We start from the raw sequence: 27245 nt of genomic DNA on the forward strand, positions 1-27245 counted from the left end.
ATCTCAATGTAGAGTCACTATTTCTAGAATCTTACTATTTTTAGTCAGTTGGTAATTGGAGCTTATAGTATTCCAATTTCTTCCTTGGAGGTTCATTTTAGATGTATTAGCTTGCCAACAAAGTTTCATTGTAAGATCAAGTCTATTTGAGAAGATGTTGAAAATTTTCATTATTGACAGCAAGTTACAAAATCTTTAAACTCAATTTTGAAGGTTTTTAAAGGCTTTGAAAATGGGTCAAACTTTGGCTAACTAGAGATTGTGCAAGTTTAATGTTATAAAGTAGTTTGTGGCATTTTCGAAATGGGGTCATAATAGCCAATCAAAGCAACTAATGATGAGTTATGGTCTCCGGAAGTTGCACCACTTGAAATAGACAAAAAAAACATATCCTTCAAAATTTCTTTTAATTTTCAAAAGTTGTTGGGGGCGTACTCTAATGCAATAAAATATGAATAAAAATATCTTAAGGTTTTTTGGCTTCAAAGTTTAGGTTTACAATTTCTAGAACTTTCTTAGGTAGTTAAAAATTGCTTATATAAGGAGGACCTGTAGGATTATCTAGGACAATTTGGAGAAAACATTGTAAGGAAAATGTCCATGTAGCTATGCATATCATATTTCAGAATGTTATAATTCCATTTTATTGAAGATAATAAGAAACCAACTTTCTATTCTTGCAAATTACTATTATTATGTTATGTGTATTTGTAGTCTTCATCAAGAAACTAAATGACAATTTATCTTTGAATGTTCTACTTACCAAGATATATGTACTCAAAAACATTTTTTCACAAACTGCCATTTTCCTAACCTGTTTCCTAATATACATCTACAAGTAAGAGCTGACATTATAAACAGAATTATGATTGAAAAAGTCGATTTCTTCTCCTATTGGTAGCGAAAAAATAAACAAGAGCAAAGTTATTACAATACAATAAAAGATGAATGCTTTTACAGCCCATTCGGATGATCTGTTTCAAATAGTTCCATCCATATTTCCTAAGAAGACGAACGGAGCACCAGAGCAGCTCCCATTCTGATAGATCTGCTAATTGACCTCCAGTCTGATCTGTTTTTATGTATCGTAGAACAAAATAGCTCTTCTTTCCGGCCAGCTTTGTTACGCTTCGGGGCTGACTCCTGATTGATTTTGCACGGTCTTTTTCTTTTCCTTTCTGCAGATCAGCGGATGTTATCGCTATTTTGGTGCCGATCGATTCAATTAAGGTGTTCGCTTATATTCAAAGCGTTTTCTACAGATCCGTTATAGGCATGTACTACTGAGGGCTTCTCATTTGCGGCAGAGCTTATTAAATCCAACTTTTGAGAGCTGAACATTTCGAATCAGAAATTTGAACTCATGAACGCCTTCACAATGGGGACCCGATTGAGGTAAGTATGATAGGCCGCATCCCACTGCGTTTTTGTTTATGCTTGATGTTTTTTAATATTTCAAATTTCGAGGATCCAATTGTGACTTTAGACATGAATAATCTGAATAAGCAACGTTAAATGGAAAACAAAACCTGAAATTACCAACGACATGAAGTCCAGAATTATAGTGTAAAAATTGACATGATCTAGGGTTTAATGTCGTTGCAAAGGGGACGATTTTGGCCACATTGAGTGTATTAAAGTGGAAAACAAAAGAATAGACAGCCAACGGATTGTTTTTGGGAAAATAGAAGAGTTTGAGTTTTTTGGTTAGATTTGGCTTTAACTGAAAATTGAAGTGTTTTATAAACTCGAGGTAGGTTGAAGAACTGGGCACACTTGTAATTTTCATTTTAGTGAAAAGGTTGACATAGTGAAGGCTCTACTATAGTGCAAATTATAAGGGCATGACACGCGCCACTGTTCATTAGTGGAAATGATACTATAATTGTATTGTCTACTGTGTTTTACGTTGCCTGTCTCTTTCCACTGCAATGTATAGAGAATTAAGTCAATTTTGCGGTTGGATTCACTCGCCGGTGGTTGAGCTTCTGCAGTCACAAGGAGATAATTTATGAATTACAACTCTGCATACAACTTCAGTTTTTGCAGTATCTGTATCAAAAGTTGATTCTGGCTAGAATCGCAACTTTGAAGATATTGGTCTGGATTCTCAGTCAACTTTGGATTAAACATTTTCTACTTCAAAGATTTCAAGCCTTTGCAATTCATAATTTATAAGAGAAATAGTTCCAGTTGTGACACAAGTGGGTTACAGGATTAATGCTTTTCGGTTTTTGACTACCCCGCATAGTCAATCATCAGGATGAATGACAATTTTACATTCAATTCCTTTTTTAACTTTCTTTGGCATTATAGAGAACAATCGATTTGTAACTTGGCTCAGTGTGTCTGCAGTAGGTTTTGGATGGATTCATCACGTTAGCAAATTTCATGATTTATGCCCATCTTTTCATTGTGCATTTGTCTTTATGGCTGTGGCAGGTTTTTCTCATCATATGAAGAGAATATGTTTGGTTTAGTGTTTCTCCAGTATTTTTTGCATGGACTCAATTTGCTATTTTTACTGTTGCAGTTTTTCTCTATCCTGTTCTATGAGCACATAGGGAAATATTCCATAGTGTATTTTGAGAGAGATGACAGGAATATATGGTAGTCATAACGTGGTCTGCCATACTTTTTATGTGCATCTGTTCTATTCATGCTCTCTGTTATAGTCATTAGAGTGAAGCATCAATGAGCAAAACTGGTTTTATTTTGAGAATCATAATTTTACAGAGCATGACCATTTAACAAGTCCATCCTTGCCCTATTTTCACATGAAGGATGATGTGCATAATGATTATAAAATCTGAATTGTAGCTGCAGAGCTCGTTGATCCTGATTAAGATCATTAACATTAGGTCTGCGCTGGTTCCAGTGTTCAACTATGGAAAATCTATTATAGGAAAGGTAAACTTAGCATTGGTTAGTCAAAATCCATGTCCAGAATTAGCTAATTGAGTGTTCCATGAGGATGTGTTCCTGGCCCTCAAATCCTTGTCCTTGTCCCCAATGGCACCTTGGGTATGGTGGGATGGCAGGGGACATCCCCCAGCTGCTACCAAAAATCTTCAGATCTTTCAAATTATAATGTCTCTTTATAGAACATTTCTTATTTTTGCCTTAAAACAATAATTCTAAATTGTAAAATGATAGTTGCATTTACATTTATAGTCTTATACATATGATGTAATCAAAGCCATGAATCTTATTATAACATTCAGGTTTCTCATTGTGACATAATTATGAAATAATCTTATCTTTTCTGGTTTGTTTCTTCTTCCAATTTGCTGCTTTGCAGCTATTTTAACATAAATGTTTGGCCTTGATTTCTAGACAAGTTATGGGTTTTTATCCAATAACTTAATAGGAGAAATTAAGGGTTTTTGACATTTTGTCATTAAATAGCTTGGTTTTTCCTTGGAGGGTTTCAAATTTGGTGGTAATATTTATATGCAAGTTACGTAATATTTTCTTCCAATTGTTCCTTGGAGGGTTTGTGCCCAGTTTGACGGCAATATTTATTTGCAAGTTGCATAATATTTTCTTCCTATTGATTCATGTCTTCTTCTAATGGAATGAACACCCACCTACATACATACACACACAATCGCTGCCCTTTGGTAAAATATAGTTTAATTTTAATTTGATTTTTCTTCATTGTCTGTGGCTACTAGAAACTAGAGTCACCTTTTTCTTAACTCCATAGACTTATACAATAGTGGCAGCACTTTCTTAATTGTTCACTTAGGCAGATTATCATCGTCTGATGCTGGGGAAGCAATCTTGGACACCGGCACTCTATCTTTTTTTTGAATTATGGTTCATATTGTAATTCCAAGCCATAAAGCTGCTGCATTTAAACATTAGAGAACAGGATTTATTGGTGCTGAGTCATTCAAACATCCAAAATCTACTACAATAATTGCAAAGTTGCCTTCTTGAATGCATTGATTATGAGATGGGAATTGCTGGGTGTAGGAGTATTAAATAGTATTTTATTTGAAAATGGGTCATTATAGAAATCAAAATGTGTTGCAGAGGCAACAAATGCTGTGGGGCTGTTTTGCTGTTGGACATCCTTGAGAAAGCCAGGGATGTCTGCGGTATCTCCCAATCATCCTGGTGGTGGTAAGGCAAGTCTGTTGTAATGTGCGCTTTTGGGATGTACTTGAATCTTGCCTTAAATTCACAAGTTCAATTAGAATAAGAGCTGTCATTCATTGAAATTACAATATTACCAATCAACAATCGCCATTCCTGCAATAATGTTAGTCAACTTTTGAAATGTAATGCACAAGGTGTATTATTTCCCTAAGGGTTAGGATTCCAATAATTTATAAATGCATATAAATCAATTTTACTAATACTTGAATGGTATTCTACCTCCAAATCATGTAATATCAATTGAACTCTCTAATTTCTTGCCAAAAAACACCATAGTATGGATTTGGGAAAACATGACAGGCTGTCCAGAAACTGTTCTCCAGAACTAAGCTCAAGGACATGGAACATCCAAACAAGCCAATTCTACCCCTTGGCCTCACAAGTTGTAGGAACATCCAACCAAGATGAATTCATCCAACTTGGGGCGGTGTGTTTGCATTGTGGGAACCAGTCTGCTACACTCTTTATAATGCTTACTTATCAATCCATAAATGGTTGTTTGTACATAAATAGAAACATTAAATTAATAATCAAAGAGAGTCTAAATAGATTGATAATTCCATTGGTATCTGTTAACCATTTTTGCCCTCCTGCCAAAATTTGAGTCTTGCCTGTTAAGCATGGCCAACGGTCATATCTTTTCAAATATTCAAAATTTCAAACATTCTAATGTTATAAGGATACATATAAAACCTTGGGTTATCTTTATATCCTAAGTCTTCAGGCTGTCTTACGTTATAAACACCTCGGCGGGCTCGCATTTTTTTGCCACCCAATTTAAAGAAATCAACAGATGTCGCTTTGTTGCTATGAAAGAATGTATGATCAATATTCGTAGCGACATAATGACAATGTGACATGCGTCCGGGTGGGGCCACTTGCTTCGAGTCATGTGCAGTAGTTAGCGAAATGTTGGGAACCGCAAATTGAAGATAGAACTACGATTGTCGTTTTGTCGCTATGAAAAGATGCAAGATCTTTAGTTATAGTGACATAACGACAGTTTGACATGTGGAGGTGGCGGGACCAGCCCATGCGGGGAGTTGTCGAGAGTTTTCTGCCATAAATGAAGCTCCAGCTGTCGGGTTCCTATTCGTTGCAGATATAAACACAGATAGAAAGGGTATTTTGTAATGGCCGTTCGATCTCCAAGATCAACGATTGTCGCTTTATCGCTATGGAAAGTTGTACGATGAAAATACATAGCAAGACAGCGACGATGCAACATGTGTCCCATCGTGCCCATCATAGTTCATAAGGTGTTGTAGTTTCTCCATCGTGAGATTGAAAACAAATCGAGAGACATCGCTTTGTCGCTATGAAAAAATGTACGATCAATACTCATAGCGACATAACGACAGGTTGACATGTGTCCTTGCGGGTCCGGGTGTTAAAGCCAAAACAAAGGAAAGCAAATCAAATTTCGCCACGTGGCATGCTCCAAGAAGGTTTGGAATGATTTCTCCTTTATACTTTATGGGTGAAAGTGTCACCTCTTTTAATTGTTGCTTTTGAGATTACCATTATTCCCCAAATTGGTCTCCTTTGGATCCTCCTCAAATGAAACTTTCTCCCCTTTATATCTTCCATTTTGATGGAGTATCACACCTTTTTATCACGTCTTCCCTTTGCAATGGTCACAAGCTCACAACCCTTTGAAAGGGTCAGAACTCTTCATCATTTGCCCTTTGACAGAGTCACTTCTGTATTTTTTTCCCACTCCTTTCTTCTTTTATTAACCGTTGCTTAATTGCTATGCCCTCTTCTTTCTTTCTGCCTCTTCCTTTACTTGAGGAGCACGTTGTCCTTTATAACCCTGAAGGGAAACGTCGAGTCACACCCTTTACTAAGAATACTAGTCTTCATAAAGAGGGTGGCCTTTCTAAATTAACTGCTGTTTCTATCTTGATCCCAAATCTGATTTTTCCTCCTTCTAAATGGCAATCTGTCTTATATAGCCCCTAAGAGGAGGCGTAGGGTCACGGGATGTCCTCCTTCATTAAGATGTGTCTCTTCTAATTTAATTGTTGCCCTTTCATAAAACGTTTCTGCCTGGAGCTAATGTGATAAAGCTTTGTTAATAGTTTATTTTCAAATTAACATCTGCTTGTTCATGATTATGTTAGGATTAACATCCTTATGCTCAATAAGTCACCGATCACATGAAGAAGCCCTTTGTTTGAAGGGAAAGATATTTGTGGAAGTTTGAAGGGAAAGAAATTTGCGGAATCATCAAGTCCTTAATGTATCTGTCAATTTCAACTTTTGAGAAAATTGTGAAGTCTTATTAATATGACAGTTTTCTGAATATAAAATAATAAATGTATCCAAGTTCATTTATTAATTTTTTTTCTCCTCACTCAAGGATGGTGTGAAAATGTTTTATAGTGGGGGCATGAAATCTGTGTATTGATTAAAAAAACCATCATTGATGACATCGGTGTTTTTTTTTCAAAAACTGTTAAAGAAACCATGACAGCAATATAATAGGAGTTTAACATGATAAAATTTTAACGGCAGCAATAAAACTATCATGACAGCAATGTGACAGTAATAAAATTAATCATGACAGCAGTGATGGTAGTATAAGAGCAATAAATATATCGTGATTCAGATTCATAGCTAATTTAAGTTATATAACTGTTTAACGGAATTTATATGAAATTATAATTTTGTTGTTGAAACATTGAACTCAAGTCTGAAACTACAAAATTTTCAATATGGTATTTGGGTCAATTGCAAAAGATATTAAAGGTGCATTGGCTATGGTCTAGTACAGTGTGATATTATGTGAGAGTTACAGACGCATATTTTTTTTGGACTATGGTTGGTTTGCAAGCTTCTGCACACACCGTCCGGCATCATTTTGATAATGTCATAGCATATTGCGTCGGTTATACTGCCATCAATTAACCTGTATAAATCTGTGTGTGTGTGTGTGTGTGTGTGTTTGTTTCTATATCTATATATTGCTGTCCCCCAAAAATGGCCCAGAGACTAATGTGCCTGAAATGCATCCCCTGTTATCCCATTGTCCCTGTCCACGAGACTGTGGAATGTATCTAAGTCAGTAGTTGTGGGTGCTTTGAATGTTTAGTAATCAGAGTTCTTACAATTTTTCTTTTTTGGTGAAATGCTACCTAAGGGGATAGCTCTCTATATTGAGAGTTAATTTGATCTTGCACTTTTAATTTACTTTGTCATTTATAAATTATATTGCATATTCCAAAACCCAAGATTTACCATGCATATCTCTTTCTTTTGCTGAGGCTTGAAGTTTGATTTGAGTTGGACAATGCATTCATTAATAGATCTTGACATTTCTGACTCTTGAAATAAATAAACCAGCAGCTTGGTTTGTACCATAGTAACCATACACATTGTCTTTTCAATAACTACTTGTCAAATAAGAAGCAAGCAATAATTATTTTCAGCTCAGAATTTTGTCTATATTACATGCTTTTGGCTGTACCGAAATAGAGTGCTTCACAGTGATGAAGAGGACAGTGCCACTGACAGAGTGGTTGTAAGACACTGAGAAAGAGTATTTGGAATTCAAGCCATATTTTCATGAATATTCTGATACCAATACAGCCATTGTTAAAATGGTAGGTCATGGATTGTGATGAACGCATAAAGTTGAGGCCACCTAGCCTGGACAGCAGTGATGGTTTCCAACTGTGAAGTTTTGACTCCTTCCAAAAAAATCAAGAAAAGATTAGATTGCTGCCATTTAAGCAGTCTTATCTTGTGTAGGAAGAAAAAAGGTAGATTGTGGTCTTGAAGTTTCTAGTAAGAACCACCAACTTTTCAAAGAAGACCAATTTTGTCTTGTAGTGACAGCTGTCTCCTAGAAGGAAATTATATGTGTTTTGTCTTGTAGTGATAGTTGTCTCCAACAACCAGTTTAGATTTTTGTTTGGTTTAATTTCTGTTGTATCTTCTTCTGACTTCTAGAATGGGGCCAAATCAGATTGTTAACTTGCCTTGCACAGCAAGTTAATGAACCACCCCAAGTAGGTATATATAGAACCTAGAAGACTGCCAGGTTTTTTGAGTATGTTGAATAATTATTTTGCTGATAAATAGGAGATATTTTCCACAGCTAGTCAAATTGTGATATTGCTATCAGAATTCAACTGTGTAGTTCTTTTGAGTCAAACTCATTGACTCACATTTCATTAGTAGTGGTTCACATGAACCCATCTCTAATGAGAATGAATGAAACACTTAACACTCATTGGATCTAGGTGATGCTCACAGAGGTGAAGCACCGGGACTTCTTGGGAGGTCACCCATCCCAATACTACAGCTTGAGCACGCTTAACTACAGAGTTTCCTCCATGGTTAAGTCCACTCTACTTGCAACACCATTTGCAAAACATTCACCAAGTGTTGTGCCTTATGAACCATTCATTAGAAATCCCCTTAAGCTCATTAATTGATAAGCAGGAGATATTTTCCATAGCTAGTCAAGTTGTGGTATTGCTATTAGGATTCAACTATGGAGTTCTTTTGAGTCAAACTCATTGACTCATGTTTCATGAGTAGTGTTTCACACGAACCCATCTCTCATGAGAATCAATGGAACACTTAGCACTCATTGGATGTAGGTGATGCTCATAGAGGTGAAGCATTGGGACTTCCCGGGATGTCACCCATCCCGATACTACTCCAGCTCGAGGACGCTTAACTACGGAGTTTCCTCCATGGTTAAACCCACTCTACTTGCAACTCCATTTGTAAAACCTTCACCGAGTATTGTGCCTTATGAACCATTCATTAGAAAGCCCCTTGAGCTCATCAATTGATAAGTAGGAGATATTTTAAACAAGTAGTCAAATTGTGATATTGCTACTAGGATTCAATTGTGTAGTTCTTTTGAGTCAAACTCATTAGCTCATGTTTCATGAGTAGTGGTCAAACCCATCTCTCATGAGAATGAATGGAACACTTATCACTCATTGGATCTAGGTGATGCTAAAGAGGTGAAGCACTGAGACTTCCTAGGAGGTCACCCATCCCAATACTATATCGCAAGCACACTTAACTGTGGAGTTTCCTCCATGGTTAAACCCACTCTCCTTGCAACCCCATTTGCAAAACCTTCACCAAGTGTTGTGCCTTATGAACCATTCATTAGAAATCCCCTTAAGCTCATCAATTGATAAGTAGGAGATATTTTCCATAACTAGTCAAGTTGTGATATTGCTAGTAGGATTCAACTGTGGAGTTCTAGTCAAACTCATTGACTCATGTTTCATGAGTAGTGGTTCACACCAACGCATCTCTCATGGGAATGAATGGAACACTTAGCACTCATTGGATGTAGGTGATACTCATAGAGGTGAAGCATTGGGACTTCCCGGGAGGTCACCCATGCCGGTACTACTCCAGCTCGAGCATGCTTAACTACGGAGTTTCCTCCATTGTTAAACCCACTCTGCTTGCAACTCCATTTAGAAAACCTTCACCAAGGTTCTCAGAGCTCAATGCACCATTGACATATTTGACTAAGAAGGGATCCTTCCCGTGGAATGAACAGACACAACAAACGTTCAACAAACTAAAGGAAGCTATGAGTTCCTGTCTAGTTCTTGCACTGCCAGATTTCACCTGACCTTTTATCCTAGAGTGCGATGTCCCTGAAGAAGGCATTGAGGCTGTGCTAATGCATGACTGTCACCCTATTGCATTTGAGAGTTGGAAGCTCACGAGAGCTGATTGGTTGTATTCTATCCACGACAAAGAAATGCTCGCCATCATGCACACCCTGATGAAGTTTCAACAGTTGCTTGTCGAAGCCAAGTTACTTATCTGTACTAACCACAACAACTTGAGGTATCTTTTGTAGCAGAGGAAGTTGAACGAACAGTGACAAAAGTGGGTGAGCAAAGTCTAGGCGTTTGACTTTGATATTGAGTATTTGAAAGGGAAAAATAATGTTGACGCAGACACATTATTAAGAAGGCCCACCATATGCTCTTTGTCTCAGGTTTTAGCAGATTGGAAGGCATGGCTATTGGTGGAATGCTCCAAGAACACTTTCACGTGTCAATTGCTAAATGATGAAGTGCAGCACTTGGAAATATGAAAAGATATGCAAGATGCAAAGAGACTTGCATTTGGAAAAGAGACTCGCAATATGGAAAATGAAGAGACTATCGGTTAAGATATGAAGAGTCTCTAAATTCAAGATATATACGATTGCTTTGTGTGATGAATGTTGTATTCAGTTAGAAGCATTATTCTCAGACCTAGATTATTTATTAAAGAGATATGTTTTTGGTGTGGCTGGGTTTTCCCCCTCACGTTGGAGGGTTTTTTAGAGTATAAATTCTTGTGTCTTTCTGTGTCTTAGTGTTCTTTATTTTCTTTATTGCTGTTTATCTTTATTTCTGGGCAAAACATTAACAGTGCCATGTTATTCATGAAATCAGGTGTTAATGATAAGCATCTTCTAATGATAATCCATTTTGGGTTGGTCCAGTTTTGTCAAAAATTTCTACAAATTGGGTTGACCCCTCAGCCTGACAGTAAGTCAGGAGCTCTGTTAATTGGCTGGTCCCAAGATCGAACCACACCACTTTGTATTCAAAAATGACTGCCCAGCTGCTATTGGCACAGCAAATCCGAATTCAATGCTGCTTTGAGTGTTGAGCCCGAGACACTGTGTCAAATGATGAGCCTGATGGAGCCCTAATTTTTAGGGTCTCCATTTGTGCACTATCTTTAAATTTTGTAGCTTTTGCCTCAAGGGACATATTGTAAATTTGATGAAGTACACCAAACGTTAAGGATTGTGTATCTGGAAAATGAAGAGGAAAATGGATATGAAATAGGGGCAAGTAATAATGTGTAGATGGAATAATTTAGTGATCAACTGAGCCTAAGCAATGGAATTCTTGATGACAATGGTCCCAAGATTGAACCACACCGCTTTGTATTAAAAAATGACTGCCCAGCTGCTATTGACACAGCAAATGCAAATTCAATGCTGCTTTGAGTGTTGAGCCTGAGACACTGTGTCGAATGATGAGCCTGATGGAGCCCTAAATTTTAGGGTCTCCATTTGTGCACTATCTTTAAATTTTATAGTTTTTGCCTTAAGGGACATTTTGTAAATTTGATGTAGTACACCAAATGTTAAGGATTGTGCATCTGGAAAATGAAGAGGAAAATGGATATGAAACTGGGGCAAGTAATAATGTGCAGATGGAATAATTTAGTGATCAACTGAGCCTAAGCAATGGAATTCTTGATGATGAGTTTTAAAGTTTGTTAAATGATGTTGATATGCGATACCTAATTATATTATCTAATGAACCTTCATTCCGGTTATGCCTAACAGACGAGAAGAGAGCTATAGTTTTCAATATTATGCAGTCCAGATTCCAAGAAATGTGCAGATGAAAATAGTGGCAACATCCAATATAAGGCAGTGATGCCAGCAAGGCTGGAGTATGCAGATTAATCTTAAAAATATTCCAAATTTGATCGATGCCAGTCTAATACACACGCAGGGACTCAGAGCTATTCATTTATTCTCGTCACTGTCAGAGAACTGCAGAGAAAACAAGTTCCGCAGTAGCAGATAAATCTATTTAAAAAACCAATACCAAGACATGGCAAAACTATTGTATCTCAGTCACTCCATGTCACTGGAGAGCAGGAAGAAACGGAGAATGAACTGAAAAGCCAATAAACAAATGCCTGCTCGAAGGTGTTAGTGTATATAGCTTATGTCAGATGACATTTCAATATAACTAATATTACTAAAGATATATCTATTTATGGTTTTTGTATTAATTGTGTTATATTTATATATTATATTAGTTTATATATAATATATATATTATACTTATAATTGTTATATATATATATATATATATATCCTAATCAGATTTCAGTTTGGACCTGTCATGTAGCATTCAGCAACTCGAGTCATGCATTGGTCATTGAATTGGATAGGACTAGTTACTATTACATGTGGCTGAGTGTGTTTATTAAATCTCTTAATTTCCCCGTTATCCTTGGAAGACCCTACCCTTCGGTCAAACAGGAATAATATCATGACATGGCATGGTCACGAGGCATTTATCCTTTGTCTCAATGTGATGTAAGGAGTTGCTTGGTAAAGATACCCGCTCATGTGACATGGGCCTCACACCCGCTTGTTTACTCAAACAAATGGTGATTTAGCTATTCCCATTCATGTGTTGAATCTCGTGTCGCTTGGGGTAAAGGGGTACGTGTAAATTCACACCCCAAATTTTTATGCTTATATAATAAAGGTAAGAACCTCCCTTGGAAGATACATAAAAGATATCGAGTGCTATTACAAGGGAGGGCTCTAAATTTAGGAAATTTATACATATTATAAAATCACTTTGAATTTCAATTTAAAATCATAAATTTGATCAAATTCTAACATGGTATCAGAGCAGGTCTAAAGAAAATATCAGATCAGATTATTGAAGATTATCATAAAAATCTCTGAAATAAGTACACTATTTTGAAATGGTAAATGGCATGAGACTCAAAGACAGACTTGAAGGTGCTTCTGATTTTGAAGCTTGGAAATTACGAATGATGCTAATTCTAAAAAAAGCATGACATAATAACCATAGTGAGTTCTCCCAAACTTGAGAAAGACAACAAAAAGAATCAATGGGAAAAGGACAACACGAGAGCAATGGAGTTATTGGTGGATGGAGTGAAAAATCAATCAGTTACTACCTATTATGACCAAGTTGGACTCGTCATATGATATGCTTAAAGCACTTGAAGACATGTTTAAAATTAACAACACCAGGAGATGTCTTACTTTGAAGAATCAACTTGCTACCATAAAAATGAATAAAGTAGAAACCACCACCTCATACTTCATGAGGATAATAGAATTAAGTAACCAAATCTTAACAATTGGTCACATCTATGATAGTAAGGAGTTAACTATGGTAACATTAAATGGACTTCCTAACTCATGGGAAAATTTTAGATAGGGAGTATGTGCTCGTTCCAAACTCCTTAGGGCTTGTTTGGTTCTTGGAATAGGACTGGAATAGGAAGACATATTCCAATTAAATGAGCATACGTCTATGCCAAAAATACCTGTTATTGGAATAGGCCATTCCTATTCCCAATCAGATTTTTTCAAATTACATAATTATTTCAAATCCGTTGTGATTGCGCGCGCATAATTTTTTCAAGTATTATCGTGGAGACTAATTTTTGTGTGTTTTCGTATATAAATGAACATATTTTACTAGTTTAATGAGTTTTTTTTTTTAAATTTAAAATTTAATTTTTTTTTAAAACATTATTTTATAACATTTTATTATTATATATTTGTTTAAAAAGATGAAATAAATTATATTTCTCATTAACTTAAATGAATAAAATAAAAATGAAAATAAATTAACTTTTTTACCATTATTGAAAAAATTAACTAAAAAACAATAAATTAAAACAACAAAATTTAAGGGAAATATTTAAAAAATACAAAACTTAATGTTATTCCTATTCCATTTTTGTACAACCAAACAATGGATTAACATATTTCCAATCGAATTCTAGGTGAACCAAATAGGATTGGAATTTCCCTTTTCTATTCCCATTCCCCATTTCCATTTTTCTATTCTAATTTTCAATTCCTATGCCGACAACCAAACATGCCCTAAATTTGATTGACTAAAGGTTGACTGCATTCAAGAAGAATGTAATCTAATATCTAGAGAAATCAGTAATGAATCCAAAAATGAAGACCTTCAAATTCTTACCACTACTTTAAAAGGAAAAAGGGCAAGTTCTCTAATAGTAAGCATTTGCACAAGAGACTACTCCAAAGTACAATATTACAGATGCGGTAACTATGAGTACACTGCAACAATATTTCCCGACAGACTTAAACATCAAGCTTCTTTCGCTGAAGTTAGTAATCCAAACTTGAACTCAGAGAATTCTCCATTCTAAAGAAATATTCTTAAAATTAAAGTAATAGTGGACTAAGAGGGAGTTCACAATCATGTATGCACCAAACCTCTGATAGTGAAACGCTAGTGAGTTAAAACCTTGAATGTTGTAATTGAGAAGAGTCTCAGAATATTTGATTAATGTACTAATGAATTACTTTTGTTTACATGGGCCCTGTGTACATCATTAGGAAGTGACAACTTCCAAATGATTACCACTTGTATTTGCAGAAGTTATTGAAAGGTGATGATCTTACAATAACTTAATTTCTATTATAAATTGAATCTTGCATGGTGGATTAAGTTCCTTAAATAGACCATGGCCTTCTTTTGTGGTAGACATCTCATGATGTTCACGCAGATCACAATAGAAGATATCTTGCACGGTGGATTAAGTTCCTTAAATAGACCATGGCCTTCTATTGTGATAGACATCTCATGATGTTCATGCAGATCATAATAAAAGTTATCTTGCATGGTGGATTAAGTTCCTTAAATAGACCATGACCTTCTATTGTGATGGACATCTAATGATGTTCATAAATATCACAATAGAAGATATCTTGCATGGTGTAATAAGTTCCTTAAACAGAGCATGGCTTTCTATGATGGATATCTTACGACATTTGAGATAGATCATGATAGACTATGATGATTATCCTCCATGTCCTTAAAATATTAAAAAAAAAAATCTACATTGAGGTAATATGTTGTATGAATCTTTTCATTATCATCCTCCCTAGCTAAGAGGGACTGTTAATGTATATAGCTTATGTCTGATGACATTCCAATATAACTAATATTATTAGAGATATCTATTTGTGGTTTTCGTATTAATTGTGTTATATATATATATACACACACAAACAAATGGTGATTTAGTTATTCCCATTCATGAGTTGAATCTTGTGTCGCTTAGGGGTAAAGGGGTACATGTAAAGTTACACCCCGAATTTTTAAGCTTATATAATAAAGGTTGGAACTTCCCTTGGAAGATACATAAAAAATATGAAGTGCTGTTATAAGGGAGGGCTCTAAATTTAGGAAATTTATACATATTATAAAATCACTTTGAATTTCAATTTAAAATCATAAATCTGATCAAATTCTAATAGAAGGTCGATATCACATATGAATCAGGTTTAACGACAGAACTTATACTGTGTTCTCTAGCAATGAAGAATCCATGCCTTACATTTCCCTAGCGGCCCACGCGAAGTTCAGGAAGGAACAAGGATTTATACTAAATTTATGCAAGTGGTCGGATTCAATCCAATATGCTTTTCATGTCTTTGTTCTACAAGGTACCAAAAGTTTCAGTAGTGATATGTTTGAATTATGAAAGCCACATGAAATCCTATGTAAGAAAATCAGGCATATCATGGTTGTGTTAGCAGCAATACTCCTTACGTGGATGCCGTTAGTAGTTGACAAAAAGTAAATGCTTGAATGATTTCTTAGTGATAAGTCTGCTGCAAAGGTTTAATCAAAAGAATAAAAGTCTATCAAAGACGACAAAGGATAGGGCTTGCATATGCAGCGACAAGGTAAACATCATAATGGGAGCATACAGGTTAGCAATTGATTTCGAAGTCACAAATTCTGAAGTCTTTTCCATCGAACAAACAATGGTCATTATTGCGCAGAATGGAAAAGATAAGAGGCGTCATTCTTTCAATAAAAGATTAATGCATAAAACAGTTATACAATGTCAATAAAGTTCAAAATATAAAATTTAGTTGGGACCATGTTATACACCCGATTAATTATTATTTATGAAGGGGTATGATTTATTTTTGTATAAGTGACTTTTGATTTGGAAAAGTCACATTCTTTTAAATATTCTCATATATATAAAAAGCGGTATCATGACAAAGAAGAGACATACATTCGGGAGAGAAGAAAAAGTAAAGTGATATATTTATTTGTAAGGGAAGATGTGAATATTAAAGTATGACTTTGATTTAAATTTCAAATATTATATTTTAATAATAAATAAAAACCTTTTTGGTCTTTGTTTATTTAAAAGGCAAAGAGATTATAATTAGAGTGTGGATTCATCCTTTATGATCAATAAAATAATTATTGAATTATTCCGGATGATACTCGTGTGTTAGATTTTGTTACCACATTCTTTGTTCGACAATCAAGATAGTGTGAAATATATATGTGTTTCCTTATCTCTGTCTAATCGGATTCCCAACCGGAGAAGTTAAATTCCTTTTGGACTAATGGAGAATTGCATATAAGATTTGTCTTTTGCAGAGCACAGTGGTAATTGATGATATTTAAATAAATATTGTCTCATAAAGTTGTACATAATAATCTTCATTATGTTGACTCTCTTGCCTGAATAAACTAAGGCATTAGTCTTTTAGTCATTGAAAATAAATAATTGGATTTATAGTCGAAGTTAGCAATCTCTGTATTTCTTCCCTACAACCATTGGCTCTCACATAGTATTCAATTATGAACAAGTTTTAAAGATTTTGCCAACTTAAAGAACTCACAAAGATTTAAATTCGTTGTAGAAACCAAGCGATCAAGTTTGAAGTGAAGGTCTACCCACCTAGGTATAATGAAGCCTCAAGTCCAAGGGAATTTGAGTCATTCCCGTTTGTTGGCCAAAACTAATTGGGGAATCCTATTGGAGAATTGGCAAAACTCTTGGTTTTCCAATCTGTGGTTTTGGGAACAAACAGATTAGCGACTCTATTGGGGATAGTTGCTCGCAACAAGTGTTGTGAAGTTACCCAAATTTCTGATGCTGTAGATCAGAATCAGAAAGTAATTGCATTACTTTGTTTGGAAGCATACTCTGCTAGAAGCGAAAACTCGAAAGATCAACAAGCCAATATATTTCTCGAAAGAGGTGGCGACTCTATTCAATAAATTTCAGTTGGTAGCTCTGTTGAGGGAGAAGACCCAGAAGTAAATGATTTGATTACCTAACAAGAAATAAAAGAGAACAATATGTATTATGAATAGGAAGGGGAGTCATGTTACACCATGGAGGAAGCACACATACACATTTTTCAAATTGGAAAGTGTAAGAATTTGGTATAGCTCTGATACCATGTAAGAATTTGCCTAAGGCAATAATGAAATGCCAAGATCTAGAAGCTCAGTAGATAGCACAAGAGAGACAAGTAGTGATCAAATGAGAATGGATATCAAATAATTGGATATGAGATAATTGGATAATTGGATGAATACATCATAGAAAGTGCTTGTATATAAAGGCAACTAGAATGACTAGAAGTCACACAGGAGATAAGGATTACAACTCAGCACATGTCCACCAAAGGTGGATTATTCTCCAGTGAGCACAAGAGTTTGTGCAATGATGAGAGGATAAGTTTACATAGGTGTAACTCATAAAGAGTTGTTGCAGACACCATGTGCTCAAATAAGTTGCTAACTCCTGTGTTGTCAACAAGACAACTCATATGACTATGCATATTCCGAAGTAAACTTAAGTAAAGTGTAAATATTAATTATTTACCCTAATAGAAAGATAACAAGGTGAATCTGCAGCACATTTGTTCATAAGGATGGTGAATATTTATCTAGAAGTATCTTTAGACATCATGCCCCCACGCAAGGAATTCATAAGAAAATTTTGTGAGTTGGGAATCTTGCCAAATGATCCTGATTCAAAGCTTCTCTTTCAAATATTAGAAGAAGATGATGAAAGTCCAAGTTATATATCTCCTTTGGATGCATTTTTGAATTTAGAAAAACAAGAAGAAGAATCCGTAGTACAATTCTTCATGAGGATTTTTAATGCCTATCAAGAAATACCTTCAAAATGCAGACCTCCTTCCTTCGATCTTTTCAACAGAATGCATTAATTAGGTCTCTTATATGATCATCAGTTCCTTATTTTTCTCAAACATATAGATGGTGAATTGACTAAAGAGGAGAATGAATGTAGGACTGGATTAATATGAGTCAAGTGAGGTTTCATATATGAATGTGGAAGATTTTTTTGGACAGTCTGAGGAAAGATCTATCCATGATGATACTTGTATGATATCAGATATCATGGAATGCAAAGATGAGAAAGAGAATTCTCTTAGTGTGGAAGAATTCTTAGCCTTATTAGACATAGAGTTTCATAAACATGTTTAGAAAAATGGTACAATTCTTTTCTCAACTTACCATGGTAAACAAATTGATGGATCAACACATATTCATGGAGTTTTAAATGAAGGAGATGATAATTTCCAGGAATCAAATATTGGACATGAAATAGAACAACATACAACATATGAACAGGAGGAAGTTTCAGATGAAAGCTCTCATGGAGATATGCTCGAGTTTTCTATGTTGTTTGAAGAGGATCTTTTGTGCAATTGAATCCATCAACATCATGATGAAGATAGCAGTCCTAATTTTGAAATTGACAAAACTCTGTCTAATTGGATTCCTAGCCAGAGAAGTTAAGTTCCTTTTGGACTAACGAAGAATTCCATATATGATTTGTCTTTTGTAGAGCACAGGGGTAGTTGATGACATTTCAATAAATATTGTTTCATAGAGTTTTGTACATATTAATCTTCATTATAGTTGACTTTGTTCACTGAATAAACTAAGTCACTAGTCTTTAATCATCGAAGCTAAATAATTGGATTTATAGTCGAAGTCAATCTCTGTATTTGTTCCCTACAAACATAAGTTCTTACATATTATTCAATTTTGAACAAGTTTTAAAGATTTTGCCAACTCATAGAGTTCACAAATATTTAAATTGGCTATATAAAAGCTTTGAACTAGGTGATCAAGTTTGAGGTGAAGGTCTACTTGCCTAGGTATAGCGAAGCCTTGAAGTGCAGGGGGATTTGTGTAATTCTCATTTGTTGGCTAGAACAAATTGAGGAATCCTATTGGAGAATTGGCAAAACTCTTAGATTTACAATCTGTGGTTTTGGGAACCAACAGAGCCCATGACTTGGAGCATGTGCGCTTGTTAAGAAGTTCATTCTAGTGCTTGGTTGGAATCCACAATGTACCTAAGTGTGTTTGCACTGTTGTTCTGAACTCGCCAGGTATGTGGATGGAAGGTTGACTGAAGGTTTATTGAAATGGGAGACATAAGGAGCTTGGGAGAGAGAAGGGGTCAGAGTTTATATAAGGAGTAAGATATGAAGAGATAAGGTGTTGCGAAGAGATAAGGAGATCATGAGAGATAAGGGGGCTGGTGATCAACCATCTTGTGTTGCTGGCAGGTAAAGTAAGACAGATGCAAGAGTCAAATATGGGATCTTTTAATGCCTCAGCAATGGTTAAAAGATTTCTACCATAGGGATGGGATCTCCCAATGTGATCCCACTACTTCAAAGCTCGAATCAAAAGCAATTACTGATCCAAAAAAAACAATTTTTAAAACTTAAAATATATTATTTAATATGTACTCTTCAGTTTGTGAGTTAATTTGCCCATGCTTACTGGCCAAATAAGTTGATTGATGTTTGTCCGTAACACAAAGTTGTACATTCTGCAATCACTTCAATCTGTTAACTGTTTATTTACAGTGTTCCATGGGTGTGTTCACCCCAAAGCCATAACATATTTAAGATTGGGAAATTGTATGGAGGGGACAAAACATCCCTCTGCCACCCCCAAATGCTTCCTGGAAGAGGGGATGCCCCTGAGAACTTCCTGCATAGCAGAGGGCATCCTGGAGAGCAGAGGATGCTGTGGGGATTCCTTGCTTTCTCCCAGATGTCCAGGGTTTGTGGACAGCTTGGAGTCCCCCTCCCTCCACCTGAACACCAACAAGCTACTAAGTCATTTAAAAAAAGCAAAGAACACTTCATTTAGAAATTAAATAATTTTTGAGGCTCTTCATTTTTCCTTCTCTAATTTAGCATATCTTTTCATCTCTCATATATCTTACTTGGTTCTTTGCCTCTTATGATGTATTCATGTCCTTGACACTCAAAACTTTTGTCACAAACATTGACATAAACTATGTTGTCTTCACCATTAGTGACATTCATTCAGCACTACATGCCCTTTGACATCCATAGAGAGTCATGACAAATTTACAGCAATTATAAATACCAGCAATAGAATGATGATTTCAATACTTTGTGTGACCTCTGATGATAACTTTTCAAAAATGATACATCAATAATTTACTTCAAAAATATGTTAAGAAAAGTAACGAGCTTACTTGGTGGAGAACTATATGATAAAAGCACCTAAGTACATTCTAAGCTGCCTATACATGATGTCAGTAGATACTGTTGTGCATTGATAATATATCATTTTTTAATTGCAATTGCTTATACTTGTTTTATTACTAATTTTCCAAATGCCACGTTTTATTTGCACTTCCTGAAGCTCCCAAAACCATTTAAGCTCCATAAAACTTAGGTTGTCTAAGAGAGCGGCAGAGTGGTTGGCCAACCCATTTATTCTAGTGATTCTTTTGCAGAAGCATAAAATGAATCAATTTCTTTTTTTCAATATTTTAAACTGTTTTACTGTATGACATTTGATATTACATGGCATTGCATTGAAAATTTGTATCAATCTAATGCCCCTTCTACAGGGACATGATCCGGGCCATCCGTGCCTGTAAAACTGCTGCTGAGGAGCGCGCTGTTGTCAGAAAGGAGTGTGCAGCAATACGTACTTCAATTAGTGAAAATGATCCAGATTATAGGCATCGTAATCTGGCAAAGCTCATGTTCATTCACATGCTTGGCTACCCCACACATTTTGGGCAAATGGAATGCCTGAAGTTGATAGCATCTGCAGGCTTCCCCGAGAAACGCATAGGATATCTCGGCCTCATGTTGCTTCTAGATGAGAGGCAGGAAGTACTAATGCTGGTTACAAATTCTCTCAAACAGTATCCTGCTACATAAAGAATCTCTCCACAGGCTTTTTTAACAAGCAATTTGTTTCCATGTCATTCAACTTTTTATCAAGTATTATTCAGTGCATCTATTCTTGGAAGGTCTATGAACCCTTTTATGTTTTTGGTTTTTAATGACAGCATAGCCCATGATTGTAAGACTCTTAAAAGTACTTACTTGATACCTGAGTTTTCATCATGAATACTTCTGCAACTTTCTTGACATTTATTAGGGATTTGAATCATGTGAACCAGTACATAGTTGGGCTTGCACTTTGTGCACTTGGAAACATATGCTCAGCTGAAATGGCTCGTGACCTTGCCCCGGAAGTTGAGAAACTTCTTCAAAATAGCAATGCCAATATTCGCAAAAAGGTAATGTTGGGCTATAGTTGTGACTACAAGAAATGTTTTAACTTTTTTTTTTTTGGCATCCATGTTTGTTGCTGTTGATTCTCCTGTGATTTCAGTCAATAGATAGACTAATACATGATTTCCGGATTGGTAATAGATAATAATATAACCATTCTAAAGCCAGTTAACTTTGATGCTCTATTTTTGAAAATGATATGAAATGTCACATGTCATGCTATTGTGAATAATCATGTGGTCAATCTTTGGATAACTTTTATTCTCTTTCTCAAGCACCGACTTCAATATTTGATAAAATTCTAACACTTTAAAACTGGAATATTATGAATTTGCTATCAGGTTTGCCTCTTGTGTTCATTGGGTGTACAACATTCATATATAGTTTACACACTTTGACACATTTCAGATATTTTGTGATGCTGTCTTTGTTGTGTGTGTTGTAGGCAGCTTTATGTTCTGTACGAATAATACGTAAAGTACCAGATCTCGCGGAGAATTTCATGAAACCTGCGAATGCTTTGCTTAGTGAAAAACATCATGGAGTCCTAATTGCTGGCATTCAGCTTTGCACAGAGCTCTGCAAAGCAAGTACTGAGGCCCTTGATTTTATAAGAAAGGTAAGATGACAATTCATTGATTTTTACTTATATGTTTGAAAATTGGGTGCTAGAATTGACATGCCAGATGTTTTCTGGCTTCCTTTATTTCTTTTTCTAGTTTTAGGCCAATACTAGAGTTAGTTTTGAATGAAAATGAAACAAGTATGTCAACTCCTACCATGCAAATGTCTTTCATAAATAATTATCTACGACAAGTTTTGAATGAAAATGAAACAAGTATGTCAACTTTTACCATGCAAATGTCTTTCATAAACAATTGAGTATCTATGACATCTGAATTTCAGTTTTCATCCGTTCTACAAACTTAAGTGTGTTCTTTATCCAAATATTGGTTTACAAATTTTCAAACTATCTTTGCAGTCTGATAGATTGTTGTTGGATGTTTTAAGTCTTTAAGAATGCTCATTGCTTTCTATTAGATTGTTGAAATTCCTAATTCTGTTGTTTGGAAGCTTAAGTTAGCGAGTGCTAAATCAACAAAATCATCTGAACCCGTGAAATCTGAACTATAATTGGCTTTGATTTCAAGCTGCATTAGCTAATTTTGCCACCTCTTATAATTTTTTCTGTTGTGTTTTATATCCAAATTGTGGTTTATACATTTTCCAAATTGTGTTTCAAATCTGGCTTATTGTTGTTGCTTGTTTTCAGTCCTTAAGAATGTGTAACAGTTTTTTATAAATGTATCTCAAGTCTGTCTCAATCGTGGAGTTCAGAAGTTTTGTTTTACTGAGTGTAAAAGCTACCCTGTGATCAGAAGTTACAAACATCAAATTTTTTGAAATTCTTTCAGTCCGTTTAGATGCGTAGTCCACAGAAGCCCTTTGTGCAATCCAGCTGACTGTTCTTTTTAGTCAATAATGAAACTGTAAAAAAATCACTGTTTATTTAATTTTTTTGAAAAGCATAAATGAAAAATTGTTTTAGGTTATGCTGGATGGACAAGCTGCATCTCTTATATTCGAAGACTTAAGATGTAAAGGTTAGCTTTACTTGGTCAAGATTTTTGTGCTTAACAAGAATTTGAGAGCAATTGGCAACATTGAATCTATATTGATGTCTTTGGTCTGAACTTGGTTTCTCTTTTGAGACATACTTTGTACAAAATTACAGTAGATGTTTTCTTTGCTTAAATTGTTATCACTATATCGGCATTTTAATTTGCTGGGTTTCATTTCATGATTTAAAGACAAGCAACTGATTCCATTTACACATTCATTTTTCTGTGTCAATGTTGTGCACATTATGGTTTAGTCTAGGTTTCATCACAAGGGAGTGAATTGTTTTGAATTTTCATATGTTTGGCAGTCTGGTTATTGTAGGGCAAGTGACCCATGTGCTGAGGTTGCCAAAATCTCCCACCTCACAATCAATGATTGGCTTTTTGGTCAAAAATTATTTTCAGTCAATTTTTATATTTCCTGTGTTTGTTGATTGTTTGCTTGGAAGTTGCCAAAATTTTCAAAATATGATGCAGGGTTAATTGAAAGAAGTCTTTAGAGATATGCTTTTGAAAATAGGTGAAATGGCATATATATATATATATATATATATAGTCAAACTCCCCCTTTGTCAACCTTATTTCCATTATAATGTTTAAATTTGCTATCGAGATACCTAAATACATTTAGGTATGTCAAATGAATTTCATTTTTATGGCTTATCTGCCTGTAATGAGTTTATGCATGAAAGTTACAAATGCTAAGTTCTATTTCTTGTCAAAAATAGGATCTTTTAGTTTGTGAAACTTCTGGAACAAAGTGATTTGGTTAATAGTTGGTGAATACAACAGTCCTTATCCATGTACTTCTATTTTCATATATATATCAGTGAATGAGGAAGATATTATTGTTTTGATATTTGTAATGAAGATTGTTTAGTTTCACAAACTTATAATTGCATCAGTTGATTCATATGACACTTAATCCTCATGTTTGCAAATCTTAATGCACATGAAGATTCCAGTGAATATCCCAGAGGTCATGATTATTACCCATTCACACCCTGCCAACTACCGTTTACACAAATCCATGTAACATTGCATATTACCTTATGCATGGTGATTATAGCAACCTTTAGGCAAAATTTGTTCTGTAGGATCTATCAATGTTTATCTAGCTAGATGGAAGATTTTTTCGTGGTTAAGTTCAAAGATTTTCCAAGCATGCTGAGCTTGTCTTGGTTTAAGGTTCCATTTACTAGTTTATAATTACAGGTGTCTTGTGATTATGTCTAGTACAGGGGGGAAGATATGTTCTACAGCAGTTTGTAAGTTACTGAGATTTAAATATCTTAAGGTTCCATTTACTAGTTTATAATTACAGGTGTCTTGTGATTATGTCTAAGTACGGGGGGGAAGATATGTTCTACAGCAGTTTGTAAGTTACTGAGATTTAAATGTCTTATTTTACTATTAAATTGCAGTACACAAAGGATTTAGTTCGTATTCTGAAGAATATGATCACAAGTGGATACGCACCTGAGTATGATGTTGGTGGAATTACGGATCCTTTTCTGCAAATAAGAGTTCTTCGGCTCCTTCGCATTTTAGGAAAGGGGGATGCAGATTCAAGTGACGTAATGAGTGACATTCTGGCTCAAGTAAGCACATATCTTCCATCATGTCATCTTTACAGAATATTATGTTTGCTACCTAATGTGTTGAAATCCCATACTAATTTAAGATGTTGAGAAAGTGAAGCTTTGGTCAATGAAATACTTCATTGTCATTTCGTTCCAAAATGGACTTGCTTTGGATTCTGATATTTTTTGAACTTCCTAATTTTCTTACTTATCTAATTTTCTTACTTGAATATTGGTGCTACTTTGTTGAGAATATGGATTAATTCTTACATAGTATGTATTGGCGTCTCTGGGAAATAGTTCACCATTCTGTCAGAGTTAACACTTAATATGATTACGACTTTTTTCTTTGAATGGTAATCATGAACAAAATGTAATAGACACTTTTTTAGATGTTCAAGTCATATTCAAGAAAACCACTATATGTTTCTTCTAGGTAGCCACCAATACCGAGTCCAACAAGAATGCTGGGAATGCAATACTTTATGAGTGTGTACAAACTATAATGGCAATTGAAGCCATAGGTGGACTCCGTGTGCTTGCTATCAACATTCTTGGTCGTTTTTTGTCAAATCGTGACAATAACATCAGGTAAACAATTACAAAAGCTTCACATTTCAATTAAACTTTGTATAGTTTCTGTTGTTATATGAGTACTGATCAACATAAGAATAATTTGAGAGTTTATTTTGACAACAGATCCAAAACATTCATTTGTCTGTATTTATGGTTCCAATGTAATTATTATAATGGTGCAATTTATCACAGTTTTTAATACTTTTATGCAATTAATTTTTTGTTGCACTTAGTTTCATCACAGTTATGTATAGCATCTCAGTATTCTGATAAATAACTGAGTATGCCAGGGTTGCACAGTAAATGATTTTAATTTGTAAGTATCCATCTGATTGCATCTGCCTATTTTGTGGTTAAGTTTGAAAATTGACCGATATTGTAAGTTTGCCATGTTTAGTAAAACTATTAATTGCCTAATTTGATTTCTGAAAAGAAAATGTAAATACTGATTATGAATATTGCTGTGAAAAGAGAGAATGCCTTGGAGGGAGACACTTTTTGCATTTCATACTACAATGATCACTGGGCAACTGGTCCTGGCAAAACTCTGAAACTCAGCAGTCAGGAGCTTGTCTATTGTGTGATTGCACTTGGTTGTTAAAATTCCCAGGACTGGAGAAACATGTTTTCATGTGCTTAAGGGAGTTCCTTAGAGATTCAAAGTTCTGCTAATTGTGGGTGGGATCAATTCCCATGGATTGAAGTTTTGAACAATTGATGCAATTAGACATTTTGTATGATTATCTTCACGCTAGCATGCTTGCCTACTGCTATGCATCTAGTCAAATATGATTTATATGAAGAAAATATATGGTGGGTAGCTACTAATAACTTTTTATGAAAAAAACATGCCCCTTCACATGGCAAGAACTCAGCAGAAACTTGACAACCTTAAAACTTGCTTATGTTTTATTGGATGCTTTTTTCCCAAAATTCAATGAGTAGATGCATCCAATGAGTCAATAATTGAGTACATAAAAGAAACAAGCAGAAACAATTGTTTTTGTAAAACAAAAAGTAAATAGTCTATGTTAAAACTTTTTACATCTTCCTCCTCCCACTCTAGTGAAAACTAGGGAAGGGGTAGAACTAGAGGGTCTAGTCGTAGGAGTCTGCTGTGGCTCCTCCACTACTCTTGGCATGAGACAAGTTGTGGCTTGAGCTCCATGCTTGTTGTAATTCAGGTGGCAACAACCTCTCATTTGCTTCATCCTCCTCGATGCTATCCAATGACAATTCCAATCCACTCCCTTGGCCCTTCCAAATCATATAGATCTCAGCCTTGATAAATAAATAAGGCTACTCATCCAGCCCTGACCGCTCATTTTATTGATCTATCTCCTTTAAATCAATTGGATCATCCAATCCACTCCCTTGGCCCTCCCAAATCATATAGATCTCAGCCTCGATAAATAAAGAAGGCTACTCATCCAGCCCTATCCAATCTTTTTATGAATGCTTCTCCTCTAAATCAATTGGATCATCTAATATTTCTCTACATTTCTTATGCAGAACCGAAGGTTATATTGTGCAATGACAAGGTCATTGAGGCATTTATGAGCTACTTTGTTCCTCTTCTTGGTGTGGATGCACTCACAGTTGGATATATTACAAGGTTGCTACAATATGCAAGAGAAAATCTATTCAAATAATATTATATTTACTATAATGTTCATCTTAGGTTTTATATTTAGATTCAGATATTTTTAGTGCTTTAAAGTTTAGTCTGCTATTTTTAGTGATTTTTGCCTTGTACTTTTGTATTTAAGTAGACTTCGTCTCCTTAGTTTAATGTAATCATGTAGACAATTTCATTTTTTAAAGTTACATGGTATTAGAACAAAGTTTTTGGGAGTTTACATTTTCTATGATTCATGTTTTGGCAAACACATGAAGAAAAATAAATTAAAACTTCTTTATTAGAGTGGTCAGTTTTGGGCAATTTTTTTGCAATGAAAATTTGATTGAATCATCCAAAAAATTAGTTTGTGCCCTGCGCAGAATTATTGTGCTGCATTTTTCAAAAAAAGGGAAGTCCGCATTTTTTGTTTAATTCATTTGGTGTCTTCTACAAGTTTTTTG

The 27245-nt window shown here is 35.1% G+C and overlaps 1 protein-coding gene across 4 annotated transcripts in view; it reads left to right on the forward strand.

The window, feature by feature from the left end:
• The first annotated feature begins 857 nt into the window (after positions 1–857).
• The window catches only part of LOC149559441 (AP-1 complex subunit gamma-2-like), a 110852-nt gene continuing 84464 nt past the window's right edge, over positions 858–27245 (forward strand). For 2 of the 4 annotated variants that reach the window (XR_016365153.1, XM_089833340.1), the window contains exons 1-6: positions 866–1395; positions 20704–21006; positions 21246–21387; positions 21828–22001; positions 24429–24605; positions 25024–25178. Coding sequence is in view for 2 of the 4 variants with exons in the window: in XM_089833340.1 (XP_089689466.1) it covers positions 1364–1395; positions 20704–21006; positions 21246–21387; positions 21828–22001; positions 24429–24605; positions 25024–25178 (983 nt within the window). In the remaining 2 variants the exon portion in view is untranslated. Of the gene's footprint in view, positions 1396–20703; positions 21007–21245; positions 21388–21827; positions 22002–24428; positions 24606–25023; positions 25179–27245 lie in introns of all 4 variants that reach the window. The other 2 variants (XM_089833342.1, XR_016365154.1) reach the window with 2 other exon arrangements.

This window comes from Cupressus sempervirens, chromosome 5 (assembly GCF_028749045.1).
Source record: "Cupressus sempervirens isolate cs-2001-9-10 chromosome 5, ASM2874904v1, whole genome shotgun sequence".
NCBI classification, from domain to species: Eukaryota; Viridiplantae; Streptophyta; class Pinopsida; order Cupressales; family Cupressaceae; genus Cupressus; species Cupressus sempervirens.